This window comes from Misgurnus anguillicaudatus, chromosome 17 (assembly GCF_027580225.2).
Source record: "Misgurnus anguillicaudatus chromosome 17, ASM2758022v2, whole genome shotgun sequence".
Classification (NCBI taxonomy): Eukaryota; Metazoa; Chordata; class Actinopteri; order Cypriniformes; family Cobitidae; genus Misgurnus; species Misgurnus anguillicaudatus.
The window spans coordinates 41794311-41819596 of record NC_073353.2 but is presented as its reverse complement, the minus strand read 5'-3'; the positions used below and the strand labels follow the sequence as shown (position 1 = coordinate 41819596).

Below are 25286 nucleotides of genomic sequence, written 5' to 3'. Positions count from 1 at the left end.
GAGCTGCTTTGGTTTAATGGAGATTAAAAAACAAGGAGAAGCTGGATTTTTTTATAGTAGGGTTGTTGTGTGCACACACTGCCAACACACATTATGTCCAAACACCTTGTAAAAGTGGATTTTGCATAATAGGTGCCCTTTGGCTTTAAGTCAGAGAAAAAGCAAGCTGACAGAAAATTCAAATAAAAAATGTTCTATATATCTCAATATATCTTGGATTGGTAAAATAAAAAACAACCTAAAATTTCCTACATTTTAAAATCATGAACATCATAACATAATACAGTTTTCTAATTTTAATGAACTGAGCAGAAAACTTTAATTTTGTAAAAATGTAATCATTTATATGGGTTAACGCAGATGTTTAATATTCTGTTTTTCTTTTTTAATTACTTATAGGACAGCATTTAATTAAATATATCATAAAATAAATATTTCATCCAGTGTTGTAGCAAGACATTAAAATATAATTTTGCTAACATTTCATTTATTTTTTTATTTTTCCTTGTTCATAAACATTCGTAAATAAATGTTAACATATAAATGAATCAACGTTTCAATACTATAATTAGCTTTGCCCTGCAAAACATCCATATTAAATACTGTCTGTGCTTTGGCTTTTATTTTGACATCCAGTCTTTCTCCAGGACTTTTATCTGTGCGCGTCATTAAACCGGATGTGAAGCTAGAAGTCAGCAGCATCTACATGACATTCAAGTTTTGCTCGTTTTCCTTCACGTGTGTTTCTAAAACCGTATGTACACATGTATGTCTAGCTGCTGGAAACCAAACATAATCGGCCGCTCGGACCCGCGCTCAGAACTTATCTCACCTCTGCGCATGCGCATTTTAACACGTGCATCTTTACAGTACAGATCACTCGCGCTTTAATAACAGTCTCAGGATTCTGTTTACATGTGTGTTACGGGATGGCAGCTTGTTGAAGGTAATGTCAACCTTAGTGTGTGAGTTCAGATGTATAAGTATTCACATAGCGCATGTAGTTAACGTTAGATGACCCAGCGCGTGACCTCTGCAGGTGTCTGAATCGATCCTTGGATGTAATGTTCTCTTTAATTATAAATGGCAATAGAGTTGTTTCGAAAGACTGTAAATACCAGGACCCATCTGAAATTGCCTTTCTTAAAACAATACAAAACATTCAGTGATGTCCAAAAAATGTGAAACCACTGAGTTTATGTGATTGTGAAATAAGTGTCCTATTGACTTGACGTCATGTTGCATTTTCTTCACAGATGCATTTGTCCTTCTCCACTTTAGAAACTTGCCCCTCATCTTGACTTGAGTTACTGGGAGGCAGTGCGTCTGGTGTCTAGTATGTGGAGAACATCCTGACCGTGGTCGTCTTCTGACATGTTCAGGCTCCGGTTGATTCGGGCCGGTTCCCGCAGGCTGTTTCACAGTGGGGCCGCCAGCCGGGACCAGGTCCTGGACCAGCTGCAGGTCTGCTCCGCAGAAGACCAGGTGTTTGATGTGGTTGACCGAAACAAAGCCAAGCTGTCTGCGAGACACGTGGGATGTGCTATCGGACTGCTGTGGCAGATTCAGAGGGAAAGACCACAGATTCTCCGGACGGTCGAGAATGTCCGAAACCACCCGCAGTTCCTGACACTACGAGTTCTGGCTGAAAATAAGATCAGTCTGATGGACGATGGCTCAGTGGTGAACATGCTTTACGATGTTCTCAGGTACATTTGAGATCATTTTTGACACCTCATTCTTTTGTGATGTTGCATTTTAGTGATATCTACACAGTTGTGGTCCTGACGGCCTGTCTTGAAAAATATCTAGAGACCAAGACAAGACAGAGTCCAAATGTTAGACTGGTCTCAAGTCAAGACTAAGACGGTTTGCATGTTTTTGATTTGATCAATTTGATTGTTTGATTAATTTATGTTTTCTGGTTTAAAGGCTGAATGTGGAGCAGCACGACTCCCTTGTTCAGCAGTTGGTGACGGAGGCTTGGAACAGACTCGAGAGGTACATGAAAAAATTCCGACATTTATTAAAGGCGGAGTCCATGATGTTTGAAAGCCAATGTTGATATTTGAAATCACCTAAACAAACACGCCCCTACCCCAATAAAATCTGGACCTTCTGTTGATAGACCCGCCCCACACATACGCAAACCGGCATTTGATTTGATTTGATTGGCTATAAGTGTGTTTTGGTAGTCGGCCCGTCTCCTTTTCCAACGCGTTTTTCAAACATCGTGGACTCCGTTTTTAACTTGTTTAAGCATTTTTATCTCTGTCCCGGCGTTTGTAAAGTCAAGCGTTCATGTTGTGCAGGTTTCAGATGCCCACGCTTTCAAAATTTGCTGTATGTCTAAGCGATCAGTTTCTTCAGCACAGTCCGCTGATGGGACAGATTACGGATATAGTGAGTCGGAGGCTGGACTCCATTCAAGATGCCAGGTAAGGAAGAAATAATTGATGATGGGCCATTGAATTATTCGGAAAATAAATAATTTCAAATAATTAGCCGTTAATTTTCCTGCTTATGCCACGGTTACCACTTCAAAGAGACATCCAGATTGTGCAGGACCTAGCACTGGTATAGGTGAACTAATCCTATACTAAGTTAAAGTGCGATTTTATCTTTAACCCCATTCAGACAGCACTGTGGTTGCAGAAAATTTCTGTAAAATTGGAAGCGAGGCTTTTGTGTGAACCCAAAGATTAGGGAGATCTTCACTATTCACGCTAAAGCTAAGATCATTCAATAGCATGACAGAATCTGCACACTCCTTATGATCTTGTCATAAACTAAAATGCAAACTTTAGAAGTTGTGGTAAAACGTACCGAGTGCAGGACTTTTTATGTAAAAAATCTTTACGGCACACACACATTCCGGAAAATCATTGGCAGTGTGAAACGACCAAAAATCGAATGATCCCGGACGCATTTTTCGTAATGTCTGTGTAAAAGGGCTTTTGATTTTGTCTTTATAGAGTGCTCACCACCTTAATGATCAGCATTTCGTCTCTGGTGTCGCCCAAATTACGAGACGCACTAATCGAGAAAGCGGACGCCCTTCTTGACCAAATGGACCCGCTTCATTTTAACAACCCCAGAAGGGTGGTGCAGTTTCTCCGCAACATCAGACACGTCCATCGACCCCTGCTGGAGAAATGTAACCGTATTCTGCTGCAGAACATCCCTCATCTGGACGCAGAACATATCAGCATCATTCTTGGACTTTATCAGTCTATGCAGTTCAATAATTGTGACTTCCGACTGGCTGCTAAGCAGAAATTGACGGAGCTGGTGGACACGAGCACTGACCCTGCAACATTCACCAAACTCTTCGCTTCTCTAGGACCCATGGCGGGGCAAGGAATCAGGGAAGGGTGAGGAAGCAGAAACATCCATTATTAATGTTCACAGAATTGCAGAAGTTAAAAGCGGACGGCACATACTAGTATGGGTAGATTTGCATTGAAAGTTTATATCAAAAAACTGATTGTGAACATTTTTCCCTGAACTCATTTTTTGCACTTTGCTGATGTGATAAGAAGTAAATGTCTCGCCTTCTTCCTGGTGTTTTGTGTTTTATGTTATCACAGTATTTGTGATGTTGTATTGGTGTTGCAGGTTAGAGAGTACTGCGCTGCTATTGGCCGATGAGTTGAATGCCCAGCAAGCTCTCGGTGTGATGGAGACGATGGAAGAGATGCAATGCAGGAACCTTCAGCTGATAAACAAGTAAAACCTATGCAATCATCTCTCAAATATCTTTTATCTTTCAAATACATTTATAGACCGTGAACCTGGAGAAATTGAATTTACCTAAACAATTTGAGGAAACGGGTTGCCTTAAAAAAAAAAACTAAAACTTTAGATTGAAATGTCTCTTCCAACCAATGAAGATCAGTGCACTTGATTTAATTATAAATAATTTGTAATATCAATTGCTCTGTTTAACCTATCTACTAAGTTTATTAGGTTTGTTTGAATATTTTCTTTGTATTTTTCATATTTATTTTTCTATCTATTTATTAAGATACAAACAGAAAATAGAGGAAATGTGTACAAAAAAAATTAAAAATTTAATTTTTTAGGACTAAATGTCTCCTTTAGGCATCGTCTGTGTGACCTTTCTTGGCACTAAACACATCTTGAGCGTTTTTGAGCAGAATGAAAAAAGAGGGGGGAAAAGAGAAAAGGTCCGTATACTTTTGCGTCCATTCATTTTTCCTTTATAAACCATGATATGAAAAATAAAATATAAACGGTTGTTGTATTTTTAAAATGCAATATTAAATTTCAAAATTTAAATTCAAACTGTATTTAGAACATCCTACCCCAAAAAAACAAATATTGATGTATTTTCAGATTTTTGTTTATGATTTTTGCACCTTTATTATACATTTAAAACTAAAATTAAAAAACGCGATTATTGGCTATTTAACATTCAGACTTCTTTGGCAGTGATCACAGTGCTTTGCATGTAAACATCATCATTCTACGCATTTTGTACATTTCTTCAAGTTTTGTCAAATTATGTTAACACAGCAAGCAAAAACCGAGACTCTATAGTCCGGCTATGTGCAATAGGAACACACTTCTACCCTAAATAACCTTGAATTTGGTTACATCCCGCTTGCCAAAATAACTTGGAGAAGTACTGTATTCCATCATGTAAGCAACAGGTGTTCAAGGTGTTTGCTTTAATTTCCTTAACATGTTGTAAACATACGCATCGTCTACTCTTGGGCTATTAGACTATTAGACTTTCACTGACAACCTAAATTTTGCCTTGTTTTAGCCAAAATTGCTTGCTGGGAAGCCGGTGAATGCGGAAGACAGATACACATTTTATAATTAACGGCTATTTAAATGAACATGCAGTGTTGCAGTCAGAAACAATTGACTAGTTTTAGATTCAGCCTGTGCGCATCTGTCATCGCAACAAGTTATGGTTCAGACACAGGTATTTAAACGCAAATCAACATTCATTCACAACGAGAAATGTTCAAAGTGAACGGTAAGGACTGCGAAAATAGAGAGATTATGCAGTATAAAAAAAGACCGACGTCCGTCTGAAACGGTAAAAAAAGTAGTTTGTTATTTATATATATGATATAATTTTCACAAATCAGGCTCTATGTAAAACAATCAAATTGGCATGAACCACCGACTGCTTGTTGATTGAAAATAGCCGTTTTTCATTTAGTCATGGAAGTAAAATCTTCTTCTTCCTTTATTTCTTAACGCCATTCCAGCATCTACGGCTATATTCATGGCGAGAACCTAATCCATAAACAAGTTTATTCAGACAAGTTGATTTATACACAAGTTGGGGGAGGGACAATTTGGTATCTCCAATTTGCCTAACTTGCATGTTTTTGGCCTGTGGGAGGAAACCGAAGTACCTGGAGTAAACCCACGCTGACACAGGGAGAACATGCAGAAACTCCACACAGAAAGGCCACCTGCCCCATGGAAGTAAAAAAGCAGGCTTTTGATTGCTTTAAATGGCTATCCAATATATCATCAAAAAATAATTTACAAGTATGTAAGAAAAGGTTTGTACTGTAAAAATACTTTATTTGTTACGTTGTTACAAACAGGAGATAAAGAATTTACAAACCGCAAAGTCTCCGCAAGGTTCAGCTCTTGGACAGCGTCAGTTTTTTTTAAGCATTACTTAAAAATGTTTCTCATCTCACCATATCCACAGGTACAGAGTCATCATATACAATAAATCCGTGAGGTAGCATTTAAAACATTTAAAAACAGATGCATTTGTTTAAAGCAAAGCATTTATTTACCAGGCTGCAGGTGAAGCAGCTCTTTGTGCCTTCTAACGTCTCATAATTAGTCCTCATTTATGTCCAAGAGACTCAATAATAATCTTTCACATTCAATCCTTAATACTTTCATATTTAAAAGCGTTTTCGTGCTGCTGCGCATTCATGTATCCTATGTGTTAAGCAAACCCGCGTTGTCGTCCCGTTTCGGCGCATATTACTAATGCGCTCTTTAAATAACAAAAAAACATATTGCGCTATTGACTTTAGACTTTAGACCAGGTTTTTGTTGCGCTGCATTGCGCCGGGTGTAAGATAGAGCCCATTATCACAAATCAACATTTATAGTTTCAAACATTGTAGATGTTCAGTCTTGCCAGTTATAATCTACGCGTTTTAATATAGTCTAAATGAGTAGGGCTCAGTCACACCAAAAGCGCTTTAAACGCTTGCAAACGCAAGGCGCGACGCACTGCCTTTTTTAAAAAAGAGCAGTGCAGCGCGGCTTTTCATATTGCTAAGCAACCACCGAATCAGCTGTCTTGTCAATCAAATATTGAAGCGCGAGCGCTCTTTTGCTGTTACCTGTCCTATTAGCAGAAACTTTAAAAAGAGAGCGCTTGCTCTGACCTTGTTTGAGGGTGAGAGGTGCACAAACACGCAGGAGAGAGTGAGCGAGTGGAGTCCGGTTCTTCAAAGCAACTGTAAACTTCACTCACCACAACGTAAGGCCCGCCTCTCCCCTCATTCGATTGGACAATGGAAGACGCGAATGACGTCGGGCGCTTCTCCGCTCTCAGCGCTCCTTCAAAAAAGAGTGCGCGGCAGGCGGCAGAAAACCGCAAGGCGCTCGGCGCGCATAAACAGCGCGTAAACGCGCCCTGCCCATAGAATATCATTCAAAAAAGGCGCCTGCAACTGCCATAAACGCTTTTGGTGTGACTGAGCCCTAAGAAAGGCTGTGATGTTCACGTGCATAAAGCCGCGCTCTGCGAATTCACATCCAGAAGAAGCCTTAATGTGAAAGAGCAAAACTGTGTAAGTAAAGTAAATAAATTACAATTATTTGCTTTTCAATTGTAAAATACTATTAAATAATTAGAATAACTTTGTATTTTGATAATCTTTTCACCAGTTTAAAAATTTTTCGTTTTTATATTTATTGGTTAAAAAAGAAAAATGAATGGACGCAAAAGTACACGGACCAGAAAAATTAGAAAAAATACTAATTTCTTTAAAATTAGAAATTAGGATTTAATTTAATTTAGGTTTAAGAGATCCCACAGTTTCCTACTATTGCTCAAGTGGAAGTGGAAGGGGAGTTTACACTAAAAACTTGACACATCAGTTTACATTTTTATACAGTTTTAATACTACATACACATTTCCTGTATTTTCTGCATGTATTCTATTAAAGAGGCTGAAAAAATAATTATATATGATCACTTTAACATTGCAAAAACAACAAATCTAATTCTGGCATGGTGGCCTAAGACTTTTGCACAGTACTGTATACCAAAGCAAATACTAACTACGTGAATGGTGATTCCACAAACATGATAATTTACAACAAAACAACATCGAAAATACTAAAAGCTTAAGCCTCTAAAATCTTCAATTAACTATTTAAAGGCACACCGCGGAACTTTTTGGCCACTAGGGGGTGCTAGACATGTATTTTTCACACCTAGCGCCCCTAGAGGCCACAAGTGCCGCAGCACTGTTGCAAAGGAAAAGAACTGGCCAACCTTAAAACTAAACTAAAACTAAACATTTAAAATGCTAAACGATCAACATTTTGAGGCATCAGGGAGAAACGCAGTCATGTTACAACTTTCTGATGAGGAACTCGTCGTGGCAGAAGCTATTTCTCAATCTGAAGGTTGCAGCCTCCGGATGTCGTATTTCTAAGCTGCATACGTCATCAAGACTGTCTTATTTCAGAATATTAACAATTATAAAGTTGACTATTATACTTAGTTAATCGTAAATTGTTGCAGTATGCTTATGACTTGCGAATGTAATGCTCAGTTTACCTTAATAACCCAGGCTTGATGACGTGTGCAGCCTGCATATTTGACCTCCGGACGCTGCAGCCTTCCAATTCAGAAACGACCAGACGTATTTCCTTGCCTTTTTCCAAACAAATATTGTTGCATCGTCTCTCTCTCCCTCGCCACCAGGATTTTCCGCAATGGCGCTCGTTTTTTCTCTCTTTTGTGTGAAAATTGTCGCCCCAAATCCAAGTAAACCGATGCGTTTAGGTCTGCCGCTTTGTAATACGTCACGCGAGTGACAGCGGAACGCAGCAAATGAGGAAGAAGAGAAGAGAGAAACGCTCGGATCTGATTGGTGAATGAATAGGGTTTGGTTTTACACTGTTTGAGTTTGAGCAAGTTTGACTGCTATAGCATCCTGGATTGTAATGTAAATATCATAGACACAGTAAAAAGAAAGGTAAATATGTGAACACGTGAATACAGGGAACTATATGCAAGATAATCGCTGTCATTAATAAAGAAGATCGCATTTATGTATGAATCAAATGTATGAGTTAATATAAAAAATTGCCTTAAAGGGGAATCGAACCCGGGTCGCCCGTGTCAAAGGTCCGTGACACTAACACGGTGCCACAGAGTCACATAATAGTCGCTCTCTACACTCCTTAAGTAGCCTCCAGCAAAATTCATAATTAAAAATAAATTGTGTGTAGGAAGTGACGTATGCCGTAAAGCAGTCGAATTTTGTAGTTTTTTTGTGCTCTGGTTACTACCAGAAACCTTAAGTTTTAAAGTACGAGTAAAAGCGATACAGACCCCGTCAGGCTATGGTAGACATGTCATTCAACCTATTTAAAGTCGATGTACTATCACAAGGGTCTTGAAAATTTATTATGAAGGTTGAAAAATTACATGGTGTCACTTTAATGTAGCGGTATGTAAGAAATTGACTGTACTAAATAAAAAATACTACAATATATTTGTAGATATTTAAGAAAACATGCTAAATTCACATATCTATTTCTCTAAGAAACAATGCTGTAGGCAGTCATTTTATGTTTTGAAATGATCCTGGGTCAGAATGTCTGTTTTTGCCAATTTACCCAATACTGTATTCCGACAGCTTGGTTGCCAGTCATCACCACCGTTGCTTAAATGAGACTGCAATAGACCATAAATGCGACCTTCGGTGGATGCAACTTCAGACATGAGCTGCAGATTGAGTGGGTTTGTAATTTGCGATCAACAAAAGTATTGCGAACGTAAAAATTAGCTTATGCATTTCATCGTCAGTTGCACTCCTGTATGTGTCTGGCAACTTGAGGAAGAGCGAAGAAAAAAACATCTTCAATATTTTTTATATAGACTGTGGTACCAAGTTCAAACACTAGAGGTCAATGTTACAGCCTCTTTATGTTGTTACAGTTTATACCATAAAAAATCATAACATTTAGGCGCAAAGGCTTATGGGCGTTCCTCATTTTGTTCTGATATATTCATTACACTTGAATGATTTAAGTCTTCAGAATTAGACCTACGGGGTAACCTTGAAGCGTCGGTTTTCATCCATACTTAGGCATTGTTGTTTGCTTTGACATGCACTTACACATGCGGATCACTAGTAGGCAATGTCCACACCAGGCATATCATGGTGTATACTAGGGATGCAACAATACAGTTTGTCCACAGTTCAATACAATTTTTGGTTCTTGTCGGTGGGAGTCGAACCGAACGGTTCAATATTATATTGAGAATTGTGGCATCCCTAGTGTATACACCATTTTAAACCAAACCCAAAGAAGCAGCAGATTTTTGGAGAGCTGCACATCTGTCTACGCACAGCCTACGGGGGACCATGAATCACACTTTAGTTTTGTGAATTTTGGTTGTTAAAACAGTTTTTACAGTTTTACATACAGCCTCTCTGTAATGAAAAAATCTTTACTTTATCATTTATTATTCATTGATAAAACCAAATGTTTAGACTGTTAATAACAAATGAATGAAAACTTTAGTATCTGTGCATAAACAGGTTTGCATTAATACAAGTTTTATCTGTTTTTAAAAGGATGGCAGGAATTATCTTTAAGAATCTGGAGACATATCGGGCAGTAGAGATCGCTCGGATAACACAGACTCTTATTCTGCTACACTGCCAGAATCCAGAGATCTTCTCCAGACTGAGAACCAAACTGCTGCTGTGAGTGACACAAAATCTTTCAATAAAGGAATAGTTTGTCCCAAAAAATCTGTCGTCATTTAATCAGATGTCAATAAAAACAAAAATGGTGTCTCAATACATCATGTGAACCAGTAATACCATTAGTTCTTCTGTTTGTCCTTTCATCCTAATAATTTACTCACCCCCATGCTATCCAATACATTTGTGTCTTTCTTTGTTCAGTTGAGAAGTTACTTTTTTTTTTTTTTTTGAGGAAAACATTCCAGGATTTTTCTTAATTTAATAGGCTTTATTGGACCACAACAGTTTACAGTTTCAGTACCATTTCAAAGGGCTCTAAATGATCCCAACCGAGGCATAAGGGTCTTATATAGCGAACGATTGTCTTTTTTGCAAAAAAAAAAAAACTTTGACTTAACCACAACTTTTCGTCATGCACTGGCCGTTTGATGCGCCGGCGCGACCTTAGGTATTGTGTAATCGCATCAAAAGGTCACCCATGACTTTTGCTAAACTACCGCCCCAGTGTTTACAAGTGTGGAGAAAGGAACGTTCAGATGTTGTTGTTTGTGGAATAATACTAATTATACAACAGTTCTTTCTGGTTCTCGAATCTGATTGGCTAAGAGGCGTGCAATATTCTACTGATAACGGCACAGTAACCGCTTCACCTCTCGTATCATTCCGCCACCTAATGAATGGAGGTCCTCTAAACAGGCTCATCTCTGAATGGAAAGACTGCCCACACACACGGACACACACAAACGCGCTGATTTGAATCACTCCGTGTGTCTCATTAGTTCACGAGCTCGTGAATCAGTGTGTGAATCCCAATCGGAAGTTATTATTCCGTCAAATATCAGCGCTCTTGGATGTTACGTTAAAGCTAATGGGATTAATGTCTTGTCACATCGTGTGGACACTTGAAAAGAGGAATGTAAAGTATTTTTTTCTGGAGCAATATCTCTTATCAGAACGCGAAAACACCGTGAAACAGCAGGTAAGCACCGCAGATTTTAAATGTGGACATTGATCATTTATTTAATCGCGACGTGACTATTAAAACATGTTATGAGATATCGCCACTTTATAAGCAGCATGCAAAGACATTCTCTCTGACACTTAAAAAAACAGTTTTATATAGTACTGACAAGAACAAAGTTTAATAATAATCGAGTGCTCGTATCGCGTTAAGAGTAAATGGGAACGCAATAGTAACATTATACAAGTATAGTTTTATTCACTTTTACTTCGTGCCAAAAAAACAAACAAGGCCGACATGAGAGCCAGGGAATCCCTGTCAGAGATGTAGCCCAGAGAGGGCGGTGGTCAGCGGGGCGAGTGAACACTGACGTCCGCTCATGCTTTGGTTCTCATACGTACCGAATCTCACTAAGCAAACGTTCAAACAGGTGCTATCTTTACTAATCGACTGTAGATTTAAATATAATACATATACATTCTCGACTGAACTAATCTTAAAACTACCCTTTGTGACCAAGAAACGGTAATATAAAGTAACGGCTTTTCCGTCCATTGAGTTGTTATGAGCTTCAAAGCAGCCGAAAGTGTCAAATCCGTGGCGGAAGTAGTAGTTCTCAAACAAAGAGGCTTTTAAGATAACTCCGTTGTTGTTTTCTAGTTTTCGTTTTTCAAACGTGTGCCGTCGAACTGTTGTATAAAAGCAATATCGCTCTCGGAGTCGTGTGATATAGCTCTATATCATCACGGCTGTATCATCACTCGGCCTAATCACAGCCGTGATGATATAGAGCTATATCACACTCCTACTCAAGCGATATTGCTTAATTAATGTCTTTGTGTCAGTTTATTGTTTAAAATGGTCCGCAAGTGTGCGTTTCACATATGTAGCACGTGACCTTTCGACGTGATTACGTAATACGTAGGGTTGCGCTGGCGCATCACACGGCTAGTGCATGACGGCTAGTTGCAAAAATGGCGATCGTTTTGCTAGATAAGACCCTTCTGCCTCGGTTGGAATTCTTTAGAGCCCTTTGAAGCTACATTGAAACTGCAATTTTAAATCAATCACATTTTTATTTATATAGCACTTATTTCCAAACAAATTAATGCAGTTCAAAGTGCTTTACAGTTAAGAAAAGAAAACCAAGTACATAAACAATGAAAATGCATAAATACGCAAACACACAAAATACACATTTCTTATTAGTCTATGAACATTCCAGGATAAAAATTATTTTAAACAGCATTGAAACCTGTTTTCCTCAAAAAACTTTCTTTTCGAATGAAGAAATAATAATCTTGGATTACATGAGGGTGAGTAAAAAAATCGGAATTTTTTTATAAAAAGTGCAATAATCCTTTAACATCTACATTAACTACATTTATGCAAACTCATTTATGTTGCACATGTAAATCTTGTAAAACTCAATATGCTCACGTGCCCACCAGGTATCTTCAGCACAGTGTCTACCCCTATGAGGTGACCATGCTAACCCGGGTTCTGTCTATGCTCCCTTCTTCCCGTCTCGATGAGGGCGTCCTGTCCCGTGTAAATGCCGTGATTCCGCAGTGCAACCTGAACGACCTCAACACGTTCGCCATGGTCGTCGCCAAGTGGATTCGCAATGACCCCTCGTACCGCCACAACACACCCAGCAAGTACGTCCGGCTCCTTCAGACCCTGAACCGGTGCGGACACGAGCGGCTCCATCAGTTCGATCGACTGGAGGTTGTGCTGGAGGAAGTGAAGTACTTGTCGGGGGAATGGTTTGAAGAAATGTTGCTAGAGCAATCCATGGTCACCATGCAGAGACTAATTGATCAGATATCCTGGACCAACATACCCGAGCTGGCCGTTTATCTGACTCGGACGAACTACCTCTGTACCCCGCTGCTGGACCGCATCGCTGGTGTGATGATTGAAAATATAGAGAAGGTCGGGGCAATCGTCCGAAATGTTTGTTTAAAGCTGGTTACAGTGGTATTAGCGATCAGTAACTTATTGATCGAGTCTTCACAGAGAAATTGATTTTACTGAGATTTTATAAACTTTTACAAAAGCATTGGGTTAGATTACATTAATCTGTGTTGTGTTATCCAAACAGATTCATTATTCTGCAACGTATGCCGCTTTGCTGCCTTTCGCTGTGCTGAACTATGACCCGTCAGGATCAGAAGAGTTTCTTGATGTTTGCGTTCAACATTTCACTCCACATATTAGTAAGAACTTTCTCCATGTTCTTTTCATAAATGCATCAACATTTGTAAATTGTTTAATTTGTGTGGAGGTACAGAAATGTATTGAAGTTTGTTACTGATTCGAACAGGTTCATTTGATCCACACCTTCTGGTTCTTCTGGCTTATGCATTGGCCATGGCTGATTATTTCCCTGAAGAAGTGATCAGAGAGATCTTCAATGTGGACTTCCTTGCCAGGTTGGATGCCCAGCTGGAGAGTATGTTGAAATTTTAATAAAACACATTGTTTTGTGTAGCTGGACTACTTTCATAATTTTTTTTTTTTATTCACCCCCATGTCATTCAACACTGCAAAAAAATGATTTTCAAAAAAAAATGTTCTTTCAGTAAAAATATCTAAAAAATGTTAAATTAAGATGCTTTTTCTTGATGAGCAAAACGACCCAAGAAAATAAGTGTAGTTTTTAGACCAAAAATATCAAATTTAAGTGATTTTGTGCATAAAACAAGCAAAGAAAACTGCCAATTGGGTGAGCAAGTTTTTCTTGAATTTTTCTTGGACTTGGTGTTTAAGAAAAATGTTAAATATTTTCTTGCTTGCCCCATTGGCAGATCACCTTGCTTGTTTTATGCACAAAATCACTTAAATTTGATATTTTTGGTCTAAAAACTAGACTTATTTTTTTATTTTTGCTCATCAAGAAAAAGCATCTTAATTTAATTTTTTTGTTTGTTTTACAGAAAACAAGTCAAAAATATTAAAAATGTTTTTTCTTAAATCATTTTTTGCAGTGAAGATGTTTGTCTTTCTTCAGTCGAAAACAATTACGCTTTTTGAGGTAAACATTCCAGGATTTTTCTCCATTTAGTGGACCTCAATGTTTTGCATTTCATTGCAGCTTCAAATAGCTCTAAACGATCCCAAAAAAGGGTCGTATCTAGCAAAATTATCGTAATTTTTGCCCCCCAAAAATAAAAAATATGTGCGTTTAAACTACAACTTCTCGTCTTTGTTGTGTGACGCGCCACCACGACCTTACGTATTACATGATCACGTTGAAAGGTCATGCGTTACGTAAGTGAAACACATACTTGTGGACTATTTTAAACGATAAACGGACACAAAGACATTAAAGGTGCCATTAAAGTGGTGAGGTTGCGCATTGCAACCAATGGCTCAGTCCACTGCTCACCCCTCGCTTTTGAAACGCATAGAGAAGCTACGTTAGCCGCCACCGGACAAACATGTCATCATGGGGAAAAAAGTTTGTCTGTTAAGGGCTTCTGTAGAAACATGGTGGCACAAAATGGCGACTTCCATGTAAAGGGACCCTCGGTGTATGTAGATAAAAACATCTCATTCTAAGGTAATAAAACCATAACGGTTCTTTATGAAAGGTCTTTATACACCCCTGATCATATAGTTTTGTATAATATTTTGCATTTATGTCAAGAGATCCTTCTAAAAAATACACACTGCACCTTTAATATTAACTCGTCAATTAAGAGAAATTGCAGAGGGTCTGTTCTTTCTTTTGATATATTGTATGTTTATCTATTTAAAGAAAAACATTTTCTGGAAGGCATTAAACCTTTGTGAAAATCATGAAAAATGCTGGCGCTGACTGGCAACTTTTTTTTAAAACGCTGGCAGGGAAAGAGTTAAGCATACAACAACATCTGAACGCTCCTCTTTCTCCACACTTGTAAACACTGGAGCAGTAGTTTTGCGTACGTCATACATGACCTTTCGACATGATTACATAAGGTCACGCTGGCACATCACACTGCTAGTGCAAGACGAGAAGTTGTGGTTAAAAGTCAAATGTATTTTTTTTTTGGCAAAATGACGATCGTTTCCCTAGATAAGACTCTTATGCCTCGGCTGGGATCGTTAAGAGCACTTTGAAGCTGCACTGAACCTGTAAACTGTTGAGGAACACTAAAGTCCAATATATGAAGAAAAATCCTGGAATGTTTTCCTCAAAAAACTTAATTTCTTTTCGAGTAAACAAAGACAGACATAAGCATCTTGGATGAAATGGGGGTGAGTAAATTGTCTACATTTTTTTATGAAAGTGGAGTAATGCTTTAACTTTGTTTTGAAGTCTAGTCCACCTGATAACTAACTCTTAAGACTCGTGAAAGTCTGAAAATATAGATCTACATGTTTTGTTATTCTTGATACTGACAGCCTTGCCGGATGCTCTGAACATGCGCGTGCGTCTCCGACTGATGGAGCTGAATCGGGCCGTGTGTCTGGAGTGCCCAGAGTTTCAGGTGCCCTGGTTTCATGAGCGCTACTGTACACAGCTGCAGAAGAGAGGTAAACACATCACATTAATCATAGTGTTACTGTATATCTACATAAGTGCTTTTTAACTTTGGTCTGGGGGACCCAAAGCACTGCAACATCAGGTCATTAGCAGAGAGATTAAAGGGGCCATGTCACAAGACTTTTTTTAAATGTCAAATAAATCTTTGATGTCCCCAGAGTACATATGTGAAGTTTTAGCTCAAAATACCATATGAATAATTTATTATAGCATTTTAAAATTGCCACTGTGTAGGTGTGTGCAAAAATGTGCCATTTTAGGTGTGTCCTTTAAAATGCAAATGAGCTGATGAAATTCAAACACTGATCACAATGATGGTGGTTTGTTGCAATTAAAACTCAATTGTGCTTTTCTCTGCACTAAATGGCAGTGCTGTGATTGGATAGTGCAGATTAAGGGGTGGTATTATTATAATAAGAGCTCCTTATGAGATCATAAGGGAAGCCAAATTTCAACAACCTATTTTTTCGTGCTTGTAGAGAATGGTTTGCCAAAACTAAGTTACTGGGTTGATCTTTTTCACATTTTCTAGGTTGATAGAAGCACTGAAGACCCAATCTTAAACATGGAAAAAGTCAGATTTTCATGTCAGTAGTTTACCAAAAATCTCATCATTTACTCACCCTCATGTCATCCCAGATGTATATCACTATCTTTTTTCAATTGAACCTGAATTTTTTGTGACCCTGGACCAGTTATAAGTTGCACGGGTATAATTGTAACAATAGCCAACAATGCATTGTATGGGTCAAAATTATAGTTTTTATGCCAAAAATCATTAGGATGTTAAGTTAAGATCATGTGCATGAAGATATTTTGTAAATGTCCTATCGTAAATATATATTTAAAAAAAATTATCATTAGTAATATGTGTAGCTAAGGACTTTATTTGGACAACTTTAAAGGTGATTTTCTCAATATTTTGATTTTTTTTGCACCCTCAGATTTATAAATATTTGTATCTCGGCCAAATGTTGTCCTATCCTAACAGACTATACATCAATGTCAAGCTTATTTATTCAACTTTCAGTTAAAAGAAAATGACCCTTATAACTGGTTTTGTGGTCACATTTTATATTAAAACGCTGTAATAAAATCCAAACAATACACTTGTGAGTTTAGTAATCGATACAGCCACAGATCAGCGAGGTCAATTTAAATATGGCGGCACGTCAGTAACATTGAGTCTCGTTGGTTCTCGCGTCTTGTGACTAGTTGACGTATGCATGTTTTTTCATGTGACAGACAAGAACCAATGAGATCATAACATGAAGGAATTTCGGTTGAAAATATGTCATTTGTGTTTAACTGAAGAAAAAAAATTATATCTGTTTGGGATGGGATAAGGTTAAAGGATTAGTCCATTTTCTTAAAAATAAATACAGATAATTTACTCCCCACCATGTCATCCAAAATGTTGATGTGTGTCTTTGTTCAGTCGAGAAGAAATTATGTTTTTTTGAGGAAAACATTCCAGGATTTTTCTTATGTTGGCACGTCACAGGAACAGAAATAGACGAGAAGTTGTGGTTTAAAAGTGCATATTTTTTATTGTCAAAAATGACAATTTTTCACTAGATAAGACCCATATGCCTCGTTTGGGATCATTTAGAGGCCTTTGAAACTGCAATTTTAAACTGCATTAAAACTGTTACGTGTTGGGGTCCATAAAAGTCCATTAAAAGGAGAAAAATCCTGGAATGTTTTCCTCAAAAAAACATAATTTCTTCTCGACTGAACAAAGAAAATCAACATTTTGGATGACATGGTGGTAAGTAAATTATCTGGATTTTTTTTTTTAAAGAAAATTGACTTATCCTTTAAGTAAATATTGTGACATAAGTGCAGTTCTGTGGGTCCTCTCAGCTCTAATAATAAAGCAAAGTCATCCAACATAATGTTAGGGTTAGGGTTATAAATTAAAATATAAATAAAAAATAAATTTAATTTAATTTAATTAATGATATGATTCTCTTCTTAATACTAGCCAATAGCTCCATAAGTGCCGCTCAACAGCAGATTCATAAGATGCTCGGTGGAGTGCTCGGTTCCATCAGCTGTGCCAGGGTGGGAGTCTTGACTCCTTACTTCTATACTGTTGGTGAGTTTTAAACCATCACAAATTACCATCATAGATTGGATATGTTGGATATGCTCTTTCCCTTACATGCTATTAGAAGAAAAAGAGTAACTGTAATATTTTTTCAATCAGATTTTGAGTTTATCCTTGACCGTAACCTTCAGCCGATACCGTACGGCGAGTCGAGTCCACTGCAGATCAATGAGAACGGTAAAGTGCAGTGGGAATCTAAACCTGCCGACAGAGAGAGATCAGAGCTGCCGCCCGGTGCCCGGCGGTATGTCATGTGACCTGTAGATTATGGCTGCGTGGTATTGAAGAGAATTGCGATAATTTGCTAACTATTGTGGTTTTCGGTATTTACTGTGATGGTTTGTAATATCAATTAAAACTTTTTTCTAAATATTTAAAAACTGAAAATAATATAACAGTAATAATAATAAAAGTCTCTTCTTGTAAGTAATTTTAAGTAAATATTTAAATAATTTATTAGCACATTTGAATGTTTAACTTCAAAAACATTTATTTGTATTGCTACATAAAACGTATTTGTTCATATTGCAAGAGTTCTCAGTTGCAAGTGTTGTTTAATGGTCAGATGATAAGCAAATAAAATGTATATTTTTGGTAATATTTAGATTTTTTTATTTTGACATTATTTACATTTTATTATTTAATTATAATTGATACATTTTTTCAACAACTCACAAACGCCCTGCAATTCCCCTGCGAACCACCAGAGGGTTTCCAAACCCCAGTTTGAAAAACCCTGTCCTACTGTTTTGTTAGCAACGGCAAACTTCCAACAATCCATTCATTTCCCGATGGAGGATATTAAGTCCCATCTTACATTTTTCCTTGTTTCAGAAACGTTTTTTTTACTCGTTTATGCGTCACGATAGGAAAATAAAGACAGTCGCAACTTCCATTTAATGTCGACTTTGAAATCAATGATTAAACGGCAAATTTTTACTTGACAAAGTCAAAGATTTCCTCTGCTTCTGTCTAGCATTGCCTTGGATTTTTTGGATGCCAAATCCTTCTGCAAAAATTCCCGGCAAATGAAAGGGGATGCCACGATGAGGAAGAGACATCTAGAGATTTTAGGATATCATGTATTACAGGTCAGAATAATACTTTTTCTTAGGTTTGATCCAAGGGAACACACGTACTGATCAAATGTGTATCATGTAACTCTGTTCATTGGTTTGGATAAAAGCAACTGTCAAATGTTAAATACAGTAACTTAAATTAAAATTGATTGTCGACTCTTCCTGTATGCTTTACAAGATGAATGAAACTTGTGTGACGTCTATGAGTGTAAAACATTATCTTTTAAAATATTAAAGGTAGCTGTTTTTATAGGTAGTAGATAGAGGTTTAGGAGCAAAGCCGAAATATTTCTTTTGATATACAAGCGTACGTGTAAATAAATGAAGTGTATTTTTGCTAATAAGATGAATTCCTACAGATTCCTCACTTTGAATGGAATTCAATGGAGCTTTCCACAGAAGATGCATGGAGAGAATATTTAAGAAGGAAAATATTCACAGAATTACCATGAGACATCTACATGACATGACAGGAGATTGAAACTACAGTATTTCTTCTATAGGAGATAACATTCAACTGAACTGTGACAGAGATGCACTGCAGTCATGTTTTATACCGTTATTTGTTATAAATAAATGAAATATTATTCTGTAACTATTTACACACACAATGATGAAATCATAGTGTTTGGATTTAAATGTATTTATTGTTACATGTTTTTTTTTTTATAAAAATGTATGGATGAAAAACAATAAATTTAAATTTGATATCTTCAGCTCTATAAATGCTTTAAAGCTATTTCCTTATTCATAAAAGGACACAAAAATAATATTTTCTAATTTCCTGATTAACACAAAGTGTGTACAATAAAAATCAAGACTTTACGCTTTAAAATTATAGTCACACAAAGATTCAGTTCTTAAAGTTTTGGCATCTTGGCTGCATTGAGTCTCATAGAAACACAGGAAGCACCAGCAGCGTATCGCATCTCTCTTATCATCCCAGACCACTGTTTCTTATCCTCTTCATACCTGTAAAAAAACATTTGACAATTGATTTTATGGCAATAACAAGTTTTACCAGAATTATAAATAATGGCAATAGACAAAACTCATGTAAGGAAGCAGAAACTCACTCCCAGATGTCTGTGATTTCTGAAGGGACGCATTCTTTGTTTTCATTCTCCATTATAGCGAAACCACCAACACCATAAAGCAAACCATTCGTGCTCACCAGATTCACAGAGCTTCTCTCCTGAGGAAACTCAGCGAACGTCTCCCATCTGATGGGAAAAAATACAGATCAACTAGTCTAATTTTTTTACGTTCCCATTATATACTGGATTAGTATTAAACTAACAGTAGTTCAAGTCGTTTTGTCACAGTGTCACAATTAAGTGAACATGTAGATGACAATTACTGGCACTTTTGTCCTTAGATTTTATTTACTTCTAAATGAAAACCTAGCAATTGTACCCTAATTGGTTCATAGATGATGTTAAAATCAAATGAATACATACTTGTTTGTTCCAAAGTCGTACGCTTCACATGAGGCTAAGAGTCCGTCTTCATTAACCCCTCCAATCACAATGATCTTTCCTTTGTGCACCACGGCACCGAACATGGATCTTGATGTCTTCATGGCCGCCAGCTCTTTCCATTCAGACTTCTTGTGGTTGTATGCAAACATCTTGTTGATGGTTTTACTGTTATGAAGACAAAAACATGCAATGAAACTAAATAACAGTCTATGTATTTGAGATATAATGCATATATATATAGCTGAAATGTTTATTTTCGTCTGTTTTTCCTCCTATGCAGTAAACGAGTCCGTTCTGTGAGATCACACTGTGACCGTGAATCTTTAAGGGCAGTTTTTTGGTCTCCAGCCATTTCATCTTTCTGCCAAGAACAGAAAATTGTTTAGACAAACATTTTATTATTTGTTTAGATGTGATTAATAAATAAACAAATTATAATAATAGTATTTATTGCTATTTAGACAAACCTTTTATTATTTGTTTAGACATGTTTAATAAATAAATTAATAATAATAGTATTTATTGCTATTTAGACAAACCTTTTATTATTGTTTAGACATGTTTAATAAATAATATAATACTAATAATAACAACAACAATGTGTACTGGAATTAAGCCAAACATTTTATTGTTTGTTTAGATGTGATTAATAAATAAACAAATTATAATAATAGTATTTATTGCTATTTAGACAAACCTTTTATTATTTGTTTAGACATGTTTAATAAATAAATTAATAATAATAGTATTTATTGCTATTTAGACAAACCTTTTATTATTGTTTAGACATGTTTAATAAATAATATAATACTAATAATAACAACAACAATGTGTACTGGAATTAAGCCAAACATTTTATTGTTTGTTTAGATGTGATTAATAAATAAACAAATTATAATAATAGTATTTATTGCTATTTAGACAAACCTTTTATTATTTGTTTAGACATGTTTAATAAATAAACAAATGAATAACAATAGTATTTATTGCTATTTAGACAAACCTTTTATTATTGCTTAGACATGTTTAATAAATAATATAATACTAATAATAACAACAACAATGTGTACTGGAATTAAGCCAAACATTTTATTATTTGTTTAGATGTGATTAATAAATAAACAAATTATAATAATAATTTGTATTGCTATTTAGACTAACATTTTATTTAGTTGTTTAGACATGATCAATAAATAAAACGATTAATAATAATAATGTTTATTGCTATTTAGACTAACATTTTATTGTTTGTTTAGACATGTTTAATAAATAACCAATAATACTACTAATAATAATGTGTACTGGAATTAATCCAAACATGTTATTATTTGTTTAGACATGATCAATAAAAAACAATTAATAATAATAATTTGTATTGCTATTTAGACTAACATTTTATTTAGTTGTTTAGACATGATCAATAAATAAAACGATTAATAATAATAATGTTTATTGCTATTTAGACTAACATTTTATTGTTTGTTTAGACATGTTTAATAAATAACCAATAATACTACTAATAATAATGTGTACTGGAATTAATCCAAACATGTTATTATTTGTTTAGACATTTTTATTAAACAACTAATAATAATGTGTACTGGAATTAATCCAAACATGTTATTATTTGTTTAGACATGATCAATAAAAAACAATTAATAATAATAATTTGTATTGCTATTTAGACTAACATTTTATTTAGTTGTTTAGACATGATCAATAAATAAAACGATTAATAACAATAATGTTTATTGCTCTTTAGACTAACATTTTATTGTTTGTTTAGACATGTTTAATAAATAACTAATAATAATGTGTACTGGAATTAAGCCAAACATGTTATTATTTGTTTAGACATGATCAATAAAAAAACAATTAATAATAATAATTTGTATTGCTATTTAGACTAACATTTTATTTAGTTGTTTAGACATGATCAATAAATAAAACGATTAATAATAATAATGTTTATTGCTATTTAGACTAACATTTTATTGTTTGTTTAGACATGTTTAATAAATAACCAATAATACTACTAATAATAATGTGTACTGGAATTAAGCCAAACATGTTATTATTTGTTTAGACATGATCAATAAAAAACAATTAATAATAATACTTTTTTATTGCTATTTAGACTAACATTTTATTATTTATTTAGACATGATCAATAAATAAACCGATTAATAATAACATTTTTTATTGCTATTTAGACTAACATTTTATTGTTTGTTTAGACATGTTAAATAAATAACCAATAATACTACTAATAATAATGTGTACTGGAATTAAGCCTGACATTTTATTATTTGTTTAGACATGATCAATAAAAAACAATTAATAATAATAATTTGTATTGCTATTTAGACTAACATTTTATTATTTATTTAGACATGATCAATAAATAAAACGATTAATAATAATAATGTTTATTGCTATTTAGACTAACATTTTATTATTTGTTTAGACATGTTTAATAAATAACCTAAATAATGTGTATTAAAAATTAAGCCAAACATTATATTTTTGTTTTGACATCATAAAACAAATAATAATAATAATGTTTATTACCACAAAACTTAGACAAAACTTTTATTATTTGATTATTAAATAAAAAATATCATTATTATTATTATTATTATATTAACAACAATAAAAATGTGTATTTAGACATCTTTTATACATAAATAAACTACTACTAATAATAATAATTATGTATATCATTATGTAGACACATATTATATTATTTATATTTTATTTTGCAATAGGAAGGTGGCAGGAATATATAAAAAAAACAGAAAAACTTACTCAATATCGTAACATAATACTGAGTCGAGAGACTCGCCGGTCTGCAGGTCTTTACCAGCGACTGCAAACAGAAGATTTTCAAACTCTCCAATGGCGAACAGACATCTGGGTGATGGCATAGGAGGAAGGGCTATCCAGTTTGGAGAATGTTTATCCAGCTACAGAACAGGTAACATTTGAAACCAGTTACCAACGGATGGAAAGTTCAATTTCAGATTTGATTTCAAAATAAAGGAATGATATTAGTAAGTTTCTTTGGATAAAAGTATCAATGTATAAAAGTATAAATGTGTAACCTGATAGAAGTAGCACATCAGCGGTGACTCTTTGTTTTCTTCATCAACCAACAATCCTCCTATAATGTACAGCAAGTTCTTCTTTGTCGTGATGCTAACATGATTTCGAGGTATCTGCTCCGCTATCGCCGCCAGGAAACATTCGTTTTCATTCGCATCATAGGCCACAGCTGCCGTATCGTTGATCATGAGGATGAGATCCTTGGCGTACATACCGAGCCTCTTGTTGTCATTCAGATAACTAGGCAACACTTTCTCCCCATCTTCTCCTTCCCCCTTCTCTTTTTTCGGTGGAAGTTTTCCAGCAAAAGCATCTTTGAGGACCTTCAGCTTTTTCACAAGCTCAGGGTCGGCCTTTATAATGTCATCCTTTTCCACTTTATCCTTGAAATATTTCTCCGGCAGCAGTCGGAAGCGGATGTGGTCGAAGGCGTCGGCCAAAACTTTCGTTCGGTTCTCCTTGTTCTTCCTGACCCATTTCATCAACAGCTCAAACACGACCTCTTCCCTCTCCACGTTCAGAGCGTCACATCCAATGATAGCAAACAATTCAGGGGCTTCGAACTCAAGAAAGTCCTCGTCTTTAGCTAAAGTCTCGAAGCGTTCAGCTATGAAGTCCCTGGCAGACACTGCGAGTCTTGGGCAGTTTAAGGCGAGTCCCATTCTGAAGATCGCTAAGCAGTTACCCAACGACAACTTGTTTTGCAGGAAGTTGACACAAACAGTAAACAAGGATGGTATTTGAAATCTGTTAGCAATCGCAAACACATCTTGCACGTTTTCATCCGTGATCTCGATCTCTGCGGAATAGAGATAATTCACCACCATATCCATGATGGTAGGATCCACCTCCTCCAGCACAACTTCCCTGTTGGAGTCCTTAATTTCCATCCCATCTTCAGAGAAGTAAAGCTCTCTGAAGTAAGGACTACAAGCAGCCATGATGAGCTTGTGACAGGGAAGGCTTCTATCTCCAACCTTCAGAACGCAATCGACAAATTTGTTCTCCTTCAGAAGGTCCTTCAAACCATCCTGGAGCAGGGTGCTCTGAAAGAGCTTCAGGTCCTCCTTCAAACCCACAGGGTCCATATCTCAGTGGTTTCGGGTCTCGAAGAGGATGTGGTACTTCCTCTCGTCTTGCCGTCTCTGATATAAGAGTAGAGCTCCAACACAAGCCCCCTGCAATTTAAGCTCGTCCCTCTAAATTTAGACCCTCCATAGTAACAGAAAGAATTTGAGCTGACCGTACAGGAGATCACAGAGCATCAGGCAGCTGTCAAAGACTGAAAAAGACAACTGTGAAACTTGGACACACTCAGAGGTCAGAGATTTGTTTTGTTAAAGGGTTTGATGGGTTGGTGTTAAATGGGGTATGAGGTGTCAGTCGAGGAACTGAACAGATGTCTAGAAGGGTCTAAATGCATGTGTGTGTGTTTGAAGGGGGGGCATCATTACCCCTGTTTTGATTGTCGCGTCATTTGTACCATGCACTTTTGAAAACATCTGACTAATACTGTGACTCACTCGTGTGCCAATCATTCATGTCAGGATATCTATTTAAAGAAAGAGTTTACTCCAGAATAGAAACTCTGTCACCTTAAATCATTTACTATCTTCATGTTGTACGCTGTTTTACAAAGAAAAAAAAACATTATTTACTCATCGTCATGTCACTAGAACCCTTAACGTCTTACTTTTATTCTTCAAAACCCAAACACAAGTGATGATTTGGGTCCTCCGGCTAAAATAGGAGTGGATGATGACCGAGGTGGACTCGGTTTTGACTTGTGTCAGAGAATGTGCACTGAAAGAGAGACACAGGTCAAGACTTTCATTAAATAATAGATTATATATTAGTTTTATTTTTCACCAAACCCTTTAGGACACTTAAAATATACAACACTAGTCGATTTACAACACTAGTGATTTATCAAACCATTTTGGCTTCTTTCGAACTTACCATCCACTCCCAAAGTAACCAGATAACCCAAAACAACACTTTAAAAAGTGTTTGAATCTGTTTGGATTCTG

The 25286-nt window shown here is 36.0% G+C and overlaps 2 protein-coding genes across 3 annotated transcripts; one reads left to right on the top strand and one right to left on the bottom strand.

Annotated features, from left to right (window-relative positions):
- The first annotated feature begins 654 nt into the window (after window positions 1-654).
- fastkd1 (FAST kinase domains 1) lies at window positions 655-19333 on the top strand. Of its 2 annotated transcripts, none has more exons than XM_055215227.2 (15): window positions 655-946; window positions 1282-1709; window positions 1933-2001; window positions 2313-2438; window positions 2976-3374; window positions 3619-3729; window positions 9846-9977; window positions 12393-12879; window positions 13049-13163; window positions 13271-13399; window positions 15337-15468; window positions 17466-17579; window positions 17691-17835; window positions 18568-18682; window positions 19030-19333. In XM_055215227.2, the coding sequence occupies exons 2-15, from the start codon at window positions 1375-1377 to the stop codon at window positions 19120-19122; spliced, it is 2502 nt and encodes an 833-aa protein (XP_055071202.1). In that variant the 5' UTR covers window positions 655-946; window positions 1282-1374; the 3' UTR covers window positions 19123-19333. The 2 variants fall into 2 exon arrangements, with proteins under 2 accessions (XP_055071202.1, XP_055071201.1); XM_055215226.2 differs by having other exon boundaries at window positions 1257-1709.
- On the bottom strand, window positions 19298-24674 carry klhl41a (kelch-like family member 41a). Its single transcript, XM_055215228.2, has 6 exons — window positions 23256-24674; window positions 22960-23117; window positions 20405-20512; window positions 20131-20316; window positions 19747-19893; window positions 19298-19642 (listed from the first exon to the last, which is right to left on the bottom strand). The coding sequence occupies exons 1-6, from the start codon at window positions 24342-24344 to the stop codon at window positions 19531-19533; spliced, it is 1800 nt and encodes a 599-aa protein (XP_055071203.1). The 5' UTR covers window positions 24345-24674; the 3' UTR covers window positions 19298-19530.
- Between the last annotated feature and the right edge of the window lie 612 nt (window positions 24675-25286).